This window comes from Cynoglossus semilaevis, chromosome 17 (genome assembly GCF_000523025.1).
Source record: "Cynoglossus semilaevis isolate Cse_v1.0 chromosome 17, Cse_v1.0, whole genome shotgun sequence".
In the NCBI taxonomy this organism is placed as follows: domain Eukaryota; kingdom Metazoa; phylum Chordata; class Actinopteri; order Pleuronectiformes; family Cynoglossidae; genus Cynoglossus; species Cynoglossus semilaevis.
In genome coordinates this window covers 4,254,293-4,268,854 of record NC_024323.1, presented here as the reverse complement: position 1 = coordinate 4,268,854, position 14,562 = coordinate 4,254,293, and the positions used below count along the sequence as shown (strand labels likewise).

General features: G+C 38.8%; 1 protein-coding gene across 2 annotated transcripts; it reads right to left on the bottom strand.

The window, feature by feature from the left end:
- Window positions 1–10: 10 nt before the first annotated feature.
- Window positions 11–12,874, bottom strand: znf281a (zinc finger protein 281a). 2 transcript variants are annotated; one of them, XM_008329474.3, is made up of 7 exons: window positions 12,629–12,874; window positions 9,949–10,402; window positions 6,898–6,999; window positions 5,851–5,977; window positions 5,530–5,613; window positions 5,298–5,416; window positions 11–4,801 (listed from the first exon to the last, which is right to left on the bottom strand). In XM_008329474.3, exons 2-7 carry the CDS (start codon window positions 10,351–10,353, stop codon window positions 3,230–3,232), a joined length of 2,409 nt encoding a protein of 802 aa, XP_008327696.1. In that variant the 5' UTR covers window positions 10,354–10,402; window positions 12,629–12,874; the 3' UTR covers window positions 11–3,229. The 2 variants fall into 2 exon arrangements, with proteins under 2 accessions (XP_008327696.1, XP_008327697.1); XM_008329475.3 differs by lacking the exon at window positions 12,629–12,874 and adding an exon at window positions 12,415–12,614.
- Window positions 12,875–14,562: the final 1,688 nt, after the last annotated feature.

Genomic DNA, 14,562 nt, shown 5'->3' with positions numbered 1-14,562 from the left:
AACTAATCACAAACATTTTTCAACTGTTTTTTTCTTTATTGTTTTCTCCCTAATCAGTTTTAAGTTCATTGGACAAATACAGTCTTGTGACAAAGGTCACAAGAAGCTGGAAAATAAGAACGGAAGATATCATCAGCTACAAAACGTGGTGATGATAAAAACAAAGGGGTAAAACAAGAGTAAAAATTGAAATTTATACAGGGGTAAGAATTCATTAAAGAAGGTCGTAGTGTTTTTGTACATCTTTGTAAACTAACGCATAGTAAAACAATGTGGCGAAATACTATGTGTAGAAGGGAGAGAGACAGTCCAACTGAAGAGACTCAAACACTGGTTGGCACGAGACATTTACAGGGAACTGTTACAGCCAGTCACTGTAAATGTCACATTCACAAAAACAGTCACACTGAAAAATGACTTTGTTTTCTACACGTGCTAATGACAGTAACTCTGCTACATACTTCACTCTGTCCCTGCTTTAAGTTTGATATGAGGTATATGCCAGGCACATTCTAATCCATGCCTCCACTCTTCAACATGGCAACTCACTCCTTATGATAATACAGCATTTCATTCACTCCGCCACATTTCATGATTGCTTAAAACAGGCCATGGGGGTCTTAAAGGTTTAGCATTTAAAGAGTCAGTCAGCAGAGTGATATCAGTAACAGCACTGGAGGTCAGCTGCAGCTATGGAAGACGGCGCAATTATTGTTCTGAAAAATTGAAAATAAAAATAAAAAAGACCGTACAGCATTACATACATTTTAAAATCAGCAAGAAATGACATCTAACATATACTAGAACATTTTCTGCTTCTGTACTTCTCAAATATAGGCACCCAATGTCTAATGGGGATAAATATGCATGGTGCATAGGCAAGTATGCACAAGGTCAAATTCACGTTCAGATGCATGTCACTTTGTGGTCAGCTGTTGTTCTCTTCCTGCCCGTGCTGAACAACGCTGCCGAGAAAAATCACTCACACATTTTATCATCAAATCTTATACAAAGCAAAGACGCTAAGTTGGGTAACAAGTCAAAAACTAAAACTAGGGGTATGAAATTACATTTACAATATCCCGATTAAATGTCAAAATCCACATCCCACCCTCAATCCCTCCCTCACTAATCCCTCCCTTAAAAGGAGAAAATGCAAATGAATAATCCAACTTTTGCATGATTCTCCTAACCAGCCCACACTACCCATCCACAGGGTATCTTCAACATCCACCCAGACTGTGTCAAACCCACTCTGCATATACAGAAACAATAAGTCTCAGTCAAAAAGCCAGTCCATATCTGACATTTGAGCTTTCTTGATCCGACAGGGCACTGTGTACGAAAACGGCTCAAAGTGCTAATTGAATTATTCTCAAGAAAGAACTGAGGAAGAACAAGAGGGCAGGATGGAGAGAAAGCCATTATATCACAGTTCAACAGCACCCTCTGTTGGCCAAAGAAAAGCCTTGGCAGCCCTTTATTTCTCCAAAAATATACTCGAAGTCTGATCCTTATATACTATAAGGATGAGACAAAATCAACCGTTGTTCTTCCTGAACTTCAATTACAGTTCATCAAAAATGATTAAATCTGTTTTTCTTTACATCAATACATATTCTTATAAATATATATTTATATAGATATACTATGTATGGCCCTTATTTTGAAAAAGACTTGAGTTTCACATTGACATGAAAGTACCATAATCTCTATGTAGCCAAGTAGAAAGTGTTTCAGTGTTCAAGTGAGCTGCAGCAGTTTGTTTATGGCTATGTTCAGATTACCGGACCGTTATTCTGATTCAATTCCGACTACGGACAGACCAAAGCAGAGTCACATTCACATGTGAACCCTATGGACCTCTGAAATGCATGTGCACGTTGTTAGATCTTGGTTAGGGTTAACTGTGGGAAATATCAATCATAAACTGAGTACATTTGGATTGAGTGTCAAAATGTTTATCATCTGGAGCTGAGAATTTAGGAAGCAAAGCCATAGAGGCAGATTTTTTTTTCGCCACTTGACATACTCAAAATATCATTGCAAATACAGTGCAACATGTCCTGTTTCAACCAAATTCAGAGGCTGCAGTACCTGGAGAAACCAGATGGAGACATGCAAACTCAGACAGTACAGAAAGTCTGGGGTTCGAACTACAAAACCAACGATCTTTATCACCACTTTTTTACTGAGGTTCCAGAGGCATCATTAACATGTTAAATTATTCTATGAAACATCAGCAGAGAGAAGCTATTTGCACAATTTTACCATTACGCAGTAATTCAACAAAAAACGCCTTCTAATTTAAATGAAACTAGTAGACAAGTTTGTTTTGTATCAAGTGCAAACAAGTCTCGTTGGGACTACAAAACAATGCTGTCTGGAGCTCAACCCTCGTCGGGGTTCCAAAGGGTTCTGTTATTCTTAAAAAGACTAAATCACTGAACCAGAATACTTTAAGGCCACGGGGCTCTGTTATTGGGACAGTCAAAATAGAGTATTGAGGCAAAGTGAAAGGACATGTATTTGAATAGCCATCTTTCCTGATAGGCTAGCCTAGTAACAGCTGTTGCTTTATCTAATAAAAAAAAAGAAGATCTGATTGGATTCACCTGAGCCAGGTAATCTGAACATAGCAGTGACACACTCAACAAAACATAAGAAAAAATTATCTTTGAAGTCAGTCTCAAACATCTAAAAACTGTGCTCACTGTACTTCTGTACTTCATAGGCTTCTTCCTTACATGTTTTTTCCTGAGTAATACTATAAACTTTGTAACAGACAATATGTTTCTTTTTGCTAGTTCAGTTCTGGGCTAATCCCTGCCATTGTTTCTCCATTATTCGCATCCTGTAGTTGTAAAGGTGATTGCTCAAACACTCCAGGTCGTTGGAAAAAAAGAAACCTGCACTACACTACTCTTGACTTAAGGAAGTACTTTCAGTTCCTGATTCAGACCTAATGTCACTTATGACACAAATATAACAGTCAATGCATACTTAACTTAAAAACAACAGATTTTTAAAAATGCAGATGCATGCCTCGCAGGCCAATTGCTGGGAAGAGTGGGCAGAAAAACTGAGCGTCTGCAATATTAAAATAGACATGTTAATTAAAAAAATAATAATAACAATAATAACAATAAAATAAGAGAAGCAGTAATTTTTAAAAAAATGATGCAGAACATTATCTTCAGCAACTGTGGGTTTTCTCCCACTCAGGCTCTCATCTGTAGCTTTGGCTTGTTGGAGTTTTGGAACCTGAACTTACTGGCTCATTGACATCAGATAACAAACTAGTATACCCTGAGAATTCAGTCACAGGTGTTCGTATCCTGTGATCCACCTCCCCGCCAGAGTCAGTGCCATACGACAAGCCACGGCCGTCTGACTTGAACTGGGAGCCAAAGGCCTGGGCAAAGTTTTCAATCTGGTACGAAGGCTTGGACGAGTCCAGTGAGGCCAGATCCTGCGAGGAGGCGAGGGGGAAGACTGCGGTGCCATTCTTGACCGGCTGCTGGTCTTTCTGGCTGCTCAGATCAGACGGGCTGATTTGGTAAGAGGAGGGGGGAGTTGAGGAGTGCTGCTTCTCCATCTGCTCTGTGAGCTCCTGAGATGGCGTGAGCTGCTGGTGAGTGGTTGGTTCCAGGCTGCTTAGGTGGAAGCTGTGCTGCGGCGAGGTGCCGGTCAGCATTGCAAAGTGAGATTTTGGCACAGACGAAGGAAGCGAAGGCGAGGACACGGGCTGGCCAAACCCACACTCTAGTGGGGATGTAGTGTATATGTTCTTGTCAGCATAGAGGGGGTTGCCTGGGTGGGAACTTGTGAACAATCCTGAGGCAGGAGAACCTGGGCCAAGAGGAAAGCTGCTGGTGTGACTTGTCCGCTCCAAAGCCTGCAGCAGGAAGCGAGAGTATTCATGCATCATTATGTTTTTGTCTCCAGAGGGGCTGGATGTGCCTGCTCCATGGCCAATGTCAGCACCATCAGCTGAGCCAGGGTTCAGCTCCACATGCTGGTCACTGATGCCAAAATGAACATCGTGATGAGAACCATCAGGTTTCTGGGTGTAGTGGTCAAGAAGGCTCTGCAACACCTCGTCGGGGATTCCTGACTTGTCCAGACTCAGGGGAGCATCACTGTCCATCACACTGGAAACCACACATTGTACTACAGATGGCTGTGAGGAGAGGTGGCCAATGTTGACATCGTACTCACCGGTGGTTCCTCCAGCCACTGAGCCGGATGGGTTTGTTGTATTTGCTGCATGAAGGTACCGTCTTTTCTTTAGAAACTGCATGGCATCGTCGTAGTTGCTGCTGGTGCCAACTTTGGCTCCATTACCCTGCATGAGGCCAAGTCCATCCATGCCTACGTTCTGCTCCATTGAGCCTGCTTTGGCCAGATTTTTACGGTTGGCTTTCTTAAAAGCCATTTTTGGAGCGCGTCCATGATGGCTCTGCTGCATGCTGGGCCCAGGCTCAGTAGAGGAAGATACTGTTTGGTTCTCCATTGAATATTCATGGAGGCTGTAACCTCCTGATGCCACACCATGAAGGTGTGGTATCCTTTCCCCTCCGCTGTACGCCTTCTTCTTTTTGCGCTCCCCTCCTTCCCCACAATTTTTGGACTTGCCCCTCTTTCTGCTGGTACTCACAACATTTCCCTGAGTGATTCCATAGCTGCCATGCCCCATGTCAACACAACCCAAGTCCATCATCCCGGGATCCAGTCCCTTTTTAATGGCTTCTCCACAAGTTCGCTTGTGCTTGAGCAGGCGGTCTGTTCTAGAAAAATACTGAAAACAACAAATAGCAAATATAGATTTAATAGAATATAAATAAAGCTCAGTAAGTTTCTTGACTCCTGAACATCTCCAGCTCCAGTTAAATTAATAAAGTACAGATGAGTGGTGCTACTATAGAGGCTATGAAAGAATACAGGGTCAGTATTTGGCAACAGTCCCTAGAGCTAGTCTGGAAATCTAAAGGCTTTTATTGATCCACCTTTTCTATCCTACCCTGTACTTTTTCTCTGGAAAAGAGACTTTAAACATGCTACTATGAAAATATCTAACATGGAAAATGTAAATATAATCACAAGTAAAATCCATGTATGCTTATCATACCAGCTCTAATCCCTAAATATTTCCCTTCCTTACACTTACACACATTACATCAGTGGTACATAAGACGTTATGCAGAACTGTTTCCTGTGCAACAACAAAATTGCATAGGTACTTCTTGGGTTTAAAAACGTAATAATTACAGTTTAATTCAGTTGACATGACTAACCTGTTGACAGGTCTCACATCTGTACGGCTTCTCTCCACTGTGTGTCCTCTTGTGCCTCTCCATGTGATACTTCTGAATGAACCGCATGTTACACTGGTCACAGCTGAATGGTTTCTCTCCTGTCACACAAAGCAGTACAGGTCCATTTAACTTATTTTCCTGTTTCATGCTAACAAGACAGGTGTCTCACAACAGAACGAGGACTAATGCGATCATGTTTCGTGAATCTTACCGCTATGAATTTTCTCGTGTCGCTGGAGAAGGTACTTCTGAATGAAACTCATGTTGCACTGATTGCACCTGAAAGGTCTTTCGCCTGAAATACAACCACAGATGTATTTATTGAAATGTCCTCTTTACTTGCTTTGATGGTTATTTTGTTAAATATCAGATATGAAATTAATAAATATACATAGATTCAAATAATTCTAAACCAAGACAAGGTGTTTAATGCGTAGACTAACACTTTAACTTAAGATACATTTTAATCAATTGTAAGATCAAAAACATGTTTATCTGTACCACTGATATGAGCAAAGGTAGAAAACCCAACCTGTGTGAATGAGGACGTGTCTGCGCAGGTGATAGGAGCTTCTAAAGGATGCACTGCAGTGCTCACAGATGTGAGGCTTAGTCCCTGGTGAAAGGCTGCTTCCCTCTGGATCCAGCATCATGGATTGCTGTGGTTAGGTACGAAGGAAAGAGCAGAGTCAATGTTTTTCTATGTGACCAGCTTCAAGTTCTGTAAATTTTAGCACACATACATCTCAGGGACATAATTATATACTAGAGTTGGAATATTTAATTCTTTAATGGTTTCTTCCCGTTCAATTATATGATTTCTGACATAGCATTTCACCATGTTTCACCTGTTTTGTAAACATGCCTGGTCAGTAAATGTACGTGTATGAATAATTCAAAAAAAGGAGGGTGGTCGGTTTTCTGTAGATTTTTTAGGTGTTAACATTGCAATCTTGGAGAAGATATTTGTTCCAGTAATTCAGCTTTTTTGAAGTCAAATAGTATGATTTACTTGGACAAAAGTCAGCACCAAGTGCACTTTGTGCGATGAGTAATTACCTATTAATCTTGGTTATTGTGATTGTAAATAATCATGAAAAATAATAAAATAAATTAACATTTCAAAATATGTATCTATATAGTTGGAACAGAAAGACATAACAGCAGAAAATCCTGTGGTTAACATTAGTTCATCTGCTGATGAACTCCTCTGTCTGAGCCCCAACAATTTTAGACCTGAGAGAAATTCCCAGGAACATCTCTCTAAAGACAGATCCCATTAATCAGAATGGTGCAGACAGATGGGTAACCCGAAGAAATGCCGCACACTGCCATCACTGTTGACGGCATGGAGTCCTATTCAAACGGGTATGGATAAAACTGCACACATATTTAAAAGGTGATTACTCAAAACACAATGACTATCTGCTCAGGATAAAATTAAATTCTTTAAAAAATCCATTGTAAGTCAGAAATTCAAATATCATTTCTAATATTAACAAGAAATTGTTCATTTGCATGTGTGCTTGTGTTGATGATAAATTGTAGCATGTGCCTCTGCAGACATGTATATGTATACCTTTGCATCGCTTCTCTTCTTTCTTGGTTTCGCCTCCTGTCCATCACCATTTGACCTTCGACCCTTTTTCCCAGTGGGCTGCTTTCCTAACTGAGTCGGCAGCTGTGAGGTTGACAAAGGGAGAAGGACCATGAGACGAAGCAAGGACAAGGACAGCACTTGACTGAAGGTTAAACCTTTCCAGTCGCAGTCTGAGTCGCAAACTAGGCCATGTTCTTAGCTCATGTAAACAAAACACATTTGAAATGTGAATGATTTGAGGTTGGAGAGTCACTGAGCTGCATGAGGTTTAAAACCGGGAAAACAACAAAGCCTCATCTTTATGGCTCCTCCATGGATAAACAGCCTATAAATTACAGAGAGCCTGTCACCAGCTATTGTAGCCAAAGGAACATGCAACACGGTTCACATGCAAAAAATATAACAAACAATCTGACTCTTTCAATCTCATTTCGTTTACTCTTTGTCTTAATCAGTCTGCTACTCATTTCCATACAATTACTGGGATCCATGACAAATGTCAAGTGTTGTAGAGCCAGTCAATGCATATATTTATTTACAAGGCTGTTTTGTGAAAACAGCCATGTTTTGGGATTCTATATTGGTTATGAAAATGGCAGAAATGTGAACTGTCAATCTTAGGATTTATTCTTGTAAATCTGCAAATTTGGTCTAAAGTGGAAAAAACATTTAATTATGCTCCTGTTTTTAATTTAGAATTCACTGCAAAGTAATTGAGCATTAAAACTGCAGTGGAGCAGAAACTGAATATAAATTAATTTAATTATTTTTTTCTCACCAGATATATGCAATTGTATACATTTTAATCTAGAATAAGCCCTTGGTAAACAGAGCAGCAGCTGGGCTTTAGTATGGAGCCTGGTATGTTACATATCTTTTGTTTTTTAATGAGAACTACGGGCCATATGTTGTCCTTCATGGTTGGATAGGAATATTGAGTTGAGGGAAACTGGGCGACAACATGAGACTTGTCACTAATTTTCACCTTTTTCTACAAAGTCCAGTTTACCAGTGCTGCTGTCGTTGGTTTTGTTCTTTTAAAAGGCATATAAATGTTATCACGAGTAATTTAACCGATCCTCTCAAACCTGTGCCTACTGTTGACAGCCGTTTTAATTCAGATGCTTGGAGGAGCCATATGTTGATTCACAGTAGTATTGATAAGTCTTCATCTTCTTGTCAATGTATAATCAATGCTCTTTTGTGTGCCCATGTCAGACCTCTGTGCTTTTCAAAAATTCCTCAGATTTACACAGCTGATATAGAAATGTGTTTTGCAGATTTCCCTTTAAATGTTGCATACACAAAATGCTGACTATACAAATTTGTATTTTGGTTTTTAGGTCACATAACCTGGATTATGTGGGATTCTAGTTAGCTTGCCTAAGTGTTGAATGTGTTGTGTAAAATTCAAGTAAATGATGAACCACCATAGAAAAGCATGGATGCATGTTTTGCTCTAAAGGTGATAAAAAAAAATATATTTAAAAATTAGTCTTTGTAAAGAATACAGTTCATTTTCCTTTCTGACATATTCAAATGTATGGGCCCAATGACCTGTGCAGACTGGGCTTTAGTCTGACTTTGGATGTGTGTGTTATTGTTTGAATGAGCACAAAAGACATGCAAAATGAATTGCAAGCTTGAACGAGACAGCTGTGTCCTTGCCAAGACGTTTTCTTTCATGCTGAGGCTGCATGACATCACCCTTCTACCCAGAGCGCGGAACAGGAGGAGGGGAGGGAGAGAGAGGGTAGGGGGTGTGAATAGAGGGGGATGATGATCTGATGATTTTATTTTTACATTTCAAAACAGAAAAAAAAAATGATGCCAAAGAGTGTCTTACAAACTCCTCAGGGTCTGGATATATGGAATATCCACAACCAAATAGATGATGAATGTTGAGCACAAACTAACCCATGATATTTAAAGACAATAGAATATAGATTCATAGATTTTTTTAAAAGAGAACTGAATATTTATGAGGTTTGATCAGTGACAGATAACAGCGCAAACCAAACACTGAGTTCAGACTCACTATGTTTGAATGTCTTTAAAATCTGTAGATCTGCAATGTTGACATGTTATTTTACACATTTTCCTCCATTGCTGAAAACATCTTTGTCTGTGTATCTCAGAAAGTGTCTTAAGTAATAATTTCTGGTTCCTTCTTAGACACCGAGGTATCTGTAGTCAATGTCTTACTTACTGTTACACTAGAGTAAAATGACAAATTAAATTGCACTTTAGTTTTTAAATCTGTAAATGATAGGTACATGGCTAGCTCAAAGCTGTAATGTCATTTTTTTACTCCAGTTAGAAATTCATCCTTATACTATATATACTGACTATTGAATGACGACAGCTAAATTAGAAATCCTCAAAGATGATATATGTTTTTTTATTCAAAGGAATCAACTTGGTAAACTTTGACAAAATGTTTTTAGTTTTTGAGGAAATTCTAGGCCCTCTTTTGTTGCAAGAGTTTATATTTTAAACCAAAACCTACAGAGACTGACTGGACCCAGACTGTCAATGTGACTATAAACACTTTAGACACATGAAAACTGCTCCATTGTATCACAATATGACAACAGTTTTCTTTCCACCAGCTGCTAAATTTTCTATGAGAGGAGAGAGACGAGAAGAGGAAAGTGAATTGATAGCATGTCTGCTTAGTACTAGTGCGTGCTAAGATTAAGATTTCCTCTTGATCAACATGATTAATATTGTATAATTAATAGTGTTTTGTTTAAGGAAACTTGAAAAAGCAGGCATAGCTGTTAAAAAAATTAAATTAAATGTATATTTTAGCAAGTTGAATAAAACTACTGGAGCAAAAAATAATATTACAAAACCTTGATACAGATATCATTTTACTTCAATGAAACCTTTAGAGAGCACCAATTTGATGAAAAAAAAAATAGTTTCCAGTTAAATTTTTAACTGGAAATTACCTGAAAAAGCCATTAACTCAGAAAACCACTGTGCCCGCAGCTCAAAGTAGTTTTCTCTTTCAGTGGTACTTACATTGCCTGTGTTGAGGTCATGCACCAGCAGGCCCTGGTTGTTACTGACTGTCACCTCCAGCAGCTCTGTGCTCTTCTCTAGACCTCCAGGGTAGAGCGGCAGGCGATAATCATGCTCCGATGGCTTCTCCTGTTTAATGCCCATGGTGTGAACATAGTCTCCCACACCGATGCCGCCCAGGCCGAGACCATGGGCATCCATGCTGCAGTCAGGAGAGTCACGCTCTTTCTTTAGGATCATTTCTTGAGGTGGAAGGTCCTGCATCACGGAGTGCGCAGCCAGCCGGGTAAAGCTGGTCACGGGCGGGAGGTGGCTGAACATTATCATGCCAGGGCCAAAATTGGTGTCCATGCCCCCGTTGGAGCGAAGGAATTCATTGGCTAGTTTGTCTTGAATGATGTTCATGATAAAAGCCGGCAGCCAGGCAAACTATGGGGTGGTAATAGGTTTCATCCTGTGAGAAAAACAAGCAACAGGCTAAAAGTTGGGGACAAAGACACAACAAACTAGATAAATGTTCTCAGTTGCTGTCAGTTTTCATGTTGGGTGTTTTAAAGGGCAAAAAAGTCAGTGTGTCTGCAGAGCCAGACACAACATGAGACGAGGAATGAGAGGATTGAAGTCGTGTGTTAATCTCTTTGATGGGCCTGTCTCTGACCCAGTCATCCTATTTGCATGGGCTTATCTGCCAATGAAAGGCTATGTACGTGTACACACATACACACACAAACAGCATGAGACTGATGTTGTTGTTGGACTCTTGCATGAAAACAAATCAAAACTGAACTACAATACAAAGGAGTAACTAGTTACTAAAAACACTCATGTATTTTACTGTCTCATGTTTGATCGGTCTGTTAAATTAGACATTCATGTCTGTAACCAGTAATTACTTTCAAAGGGGTGAAATCATCATAGATTTAAACATAGTAATTGTTTATTAATTGTTAAGTCTTTTTGTCATAGGAACTGTGGCCAAAACTGCAATGTAATGTCAAATGTCTTCTTAGGATTTAGATCACTGCTTACAAAAGGAATCACGATTTTATGATGTTCTTGATAATGTTAATATTATCAATGAAGCCTTATAAAAGGAAATGTATACAGCTGTCTATAACCACACTATGGTTGTCAAGCACAGGGAAAAGTTAGGAGATACTCTGCTAAATTTGGAAGTAAGTTCTTGTGAATAAAAGGTCATGTTAAGTTAACCTTTTTGTACCTTTCCATAGCATCTATTGGAATACAAACAATCAAGTCAGATGCAAAACAGTAGACAACATGAATTGATTTACACACCGATACTTGAAACCTGGCTTCTAAGAGATATACTCATAATACATAGCAAGCAGGAGTTACACAGCATGTAATGCTCTGCTCGATGTATAAATCTGCTCAAATGGAAAAGCTGCTTTCCAAAAATACTTTGGCATTGTATAAAAAAACAACACCTTAGAATAGAATGCTAGACAACAAATTACAGATGAACACATATTTAAGTCTAAACATATATCAAACATCAGTATTTCCATTCATAGACTTTCATAAGCCGTGGAAAACTTTGGTGATCATGATTTTTGTATTACACCCTTTTCTTATTTGTACTCTTCTTCTGAGTATTGTGTTTTCACCCCTTCTGTAGCATTTACGTTGGATTAAAACGTTCTTCACCAATGCGGCAATAGTTCCAGGTGACACAACTATACAAAGTGCAACTGTTTATGCCGGCCCCGTTTCAGCCGGATTTTTCCCCTTTTCTTTTTTAAATATTTGACGCATTGCTTCTGACAAAGTACATTAAAATCTATATTTACTCATTTCCAGTCACCGTCTCCATTTAACGAGCGTCGTCTGCCAAATGCCTTCATTCTGCTGTGATGTGTTAGCACCAATCACTCAGTCGGCTAATACAAAGCAAACTTTTCAAACAAAACCCACAAAACGTGACTGCGTTAGATAGTTCGACTTTCTCTCCTGTGTTTCAGCAGATAAATATCATTATATAGTTTTAACCCGGAACGTTTGCAGACAGGAAAGCCACTATTCTTTTTCGCTCAATTAGCTCTGTGAGCTAACCATCTGGCTCTTTGCGGGGCCCTTCTTTGTGATGCAGGATCAGGCAATAATTAATATGGCCATGCAATAACAGCCGGAGCAACAACGCCGATGAACACAAAACAGCGAGTATTCATGAAAGAAAAACACACATGCAAAACCGAAAATCCATACAGGACTCTGTGCTTTTACAACAGCGGTCACAAAGTAAGTTTGCGACTCCTAGATTAAAGATGAATGATCTTTGTGGCAGATAACAGCACACAGTACACCACGAACACATTATAAGAACTGGAAAAAGGATACAATTGCGAACGATGAGGTTTGTTTTTTAGCAAAAATTCGGTTATCTTACTTGTTTGTGTCTATTTAAATTGGCTTTGGTAGCTGAGTTTCCTCTCGGAAACTTACCGACTGTGAGTGATGGAGCGAACACACGGACATGAGACACAACAAACGGCCCGTACAACTCCAGCGAACAATGATGCTCAACCGATTAGCCGACTGCGGCTAACTTTAGCTGCTACACAACGCTGTGCTTTGTTGTCTGTCCCACTACAGCAGTGATTAGCGTCCTTGGGAGACATGCTCTGCCTAAAAAGTTTGACTTTTTACAATCTCTTACCGGTGTAGGAACATGGCCCAGGGGTTTTGGCTCTCGTAGTTCGCCCTCAGCTCTTCTTTTTTGAACATCTAGAGCCAAAACATTGTTTTCCCGCAGCAGCTGGGCTCTTCCATCTTGGCTCAGCGCAGAGGATTCTGGGTCCTGCAGAAGCGACCGTCCTGAACACAGACTCAATCACAAATAGGAATATAACGTCATCGGTATGTTCTTACGAAACAAGGACCACCAACGATAATAAATTTAATACTATATACATACAAAACAACAATTATATGTACAAAACAAACGTGATTTTTTAAATTAAACTTAACATACAATTTAATAACAAACTCTGATTTTATTTTTTTTAAATGGTGTTTTTTCATAATAATGTATATCAGTGTAATATATAAAAAGATTCTCAAGGTGTTCGCAAATAATATTTTAATTAAGTTACGAGAAATATATAATTTGATGAATTCTACAACATTTCTGATAATACTATTCTATTTTATGTGCTAATAGCCCTAAAGAAAATTAAGATTTACAGACTAAAATATATTTGCATATTCTTAATATGAATAGTGACGTATGTAATCAGAGTTTTGTAAAGTTTAAGAGTGATGTAGGTTATAGAGGGGGAGAAACTATTAAATTAGATTAAAGTTTAACAACTTTATTCATATCTATTGGGATCATGTGTATTATTAAGGCCTGTGTACATTACCAGGGACACTTTCACCATATGTTTGACATCACCAGTGGCTTGTATTATCAGTGGTTATAAGAGTGATAGACAGAGTATTCAAATATTCAGATTAGACAAAATACTCTGTATTCAGAAAGGTTCAATGATTCATCTGGAAAATGTTAAAATTAATTTGAGCTACAAGACTAATCGGATCATTGCTGATTCCTGTGGAGACCCCCCATCTTCATGGGTCTCTGCATGAGCTAATATGCATGCATGATTTGCTTCATTTTATTACCGTTGTCTCTGCTGAGGTAACCCTCCTTCTTATTGATGGGCTCAGGGATAGTATTTAGAGGACACCAACTGTGCCCTTTATTTCGTTGGGTATGCTTTGTGTTTAAGTTTAAAAGGCTCACACAATATCTCCCCAAAAGCCAAATGTTGACACATTCACAGCTTTACACAGATTAAGACGTAGATTTACAAAGTCCAAAGACAATGTATTCTATTTACATTTTTCTCTTTCTTACAACCACATGTTTCCCACATGTTACTGTAGGGATTGCCATCTGCAGATTGTTTCTTTTTTTGGTATGTGTTTCAGTGATAGCATTCCATGTTTCTTTATGACATATGGAGGAGCAGACAACATGTTTAAAAGCTGCAGTTGATTGTTGTGATGGAATCAGATGTTTGGATGACTGTGACAGATTTAATCCAAAGAAAATATTTTTTTCTCCATATAAATGATTACGCACACATCTAAAAACACATCACAGTCAGGACTTACACCCACCATCCTGGTTGCCTTTGCTAATGAACCAATTAATTCAGAGAACAGAGAAGAATTGAAATGCAGACTGTGGAGTAATGCAAAAAAGCCTAGAGTGTGAATTTTTGATGCCTCTGCTCCTTTCATACATGAAGATGGCAAATCGCACCATTGCAGATGATATCATAAAAAAGCTTTCATCATATTCAAATTTAATGGATGCTGTTGATGAAGTGAACTCACTTGAAAAATCATTATAAAAGATAATGCATTTTGTTACAGTCAAGGAAGAATACATGACAAAAAAATAGTCCAAACATAGAAAATCGTATGTGATTAGTTATGTGATATATACATATATATAAACATATATTTGCAGTGTGCATCTTTGTTGTTTCAAAAGAGCCTGAAACAACAAAGCGAGGACACCCCATGAACGTAGTGTTATTTCAATGACTTCCACTGAATTTTATATACCAGTTAATCCTG

Coding starts and splice junctions, on each gene's coding strand:
- znf281a (XM_008329474.3), bottom strand. CDS start 10,353: ATGAACATCATTCAAGACAAACTAGCCAATGAATTCCTTCGCTCCAAC. Junction 7,000..9,948: donor ATGACCTCAACACAGGCAAT/GTAAGTACCACT, acceptor TCAACCTCACAG/CTGCCGACTCAGTTAGGAAA. Junction 5,417..5,529: donor ACACGAGAAAATTCATAGCG/GTAAGATTCACG, acceptor TTTGTGTGACAG/GAGAGAAACCATTCAGCTGT.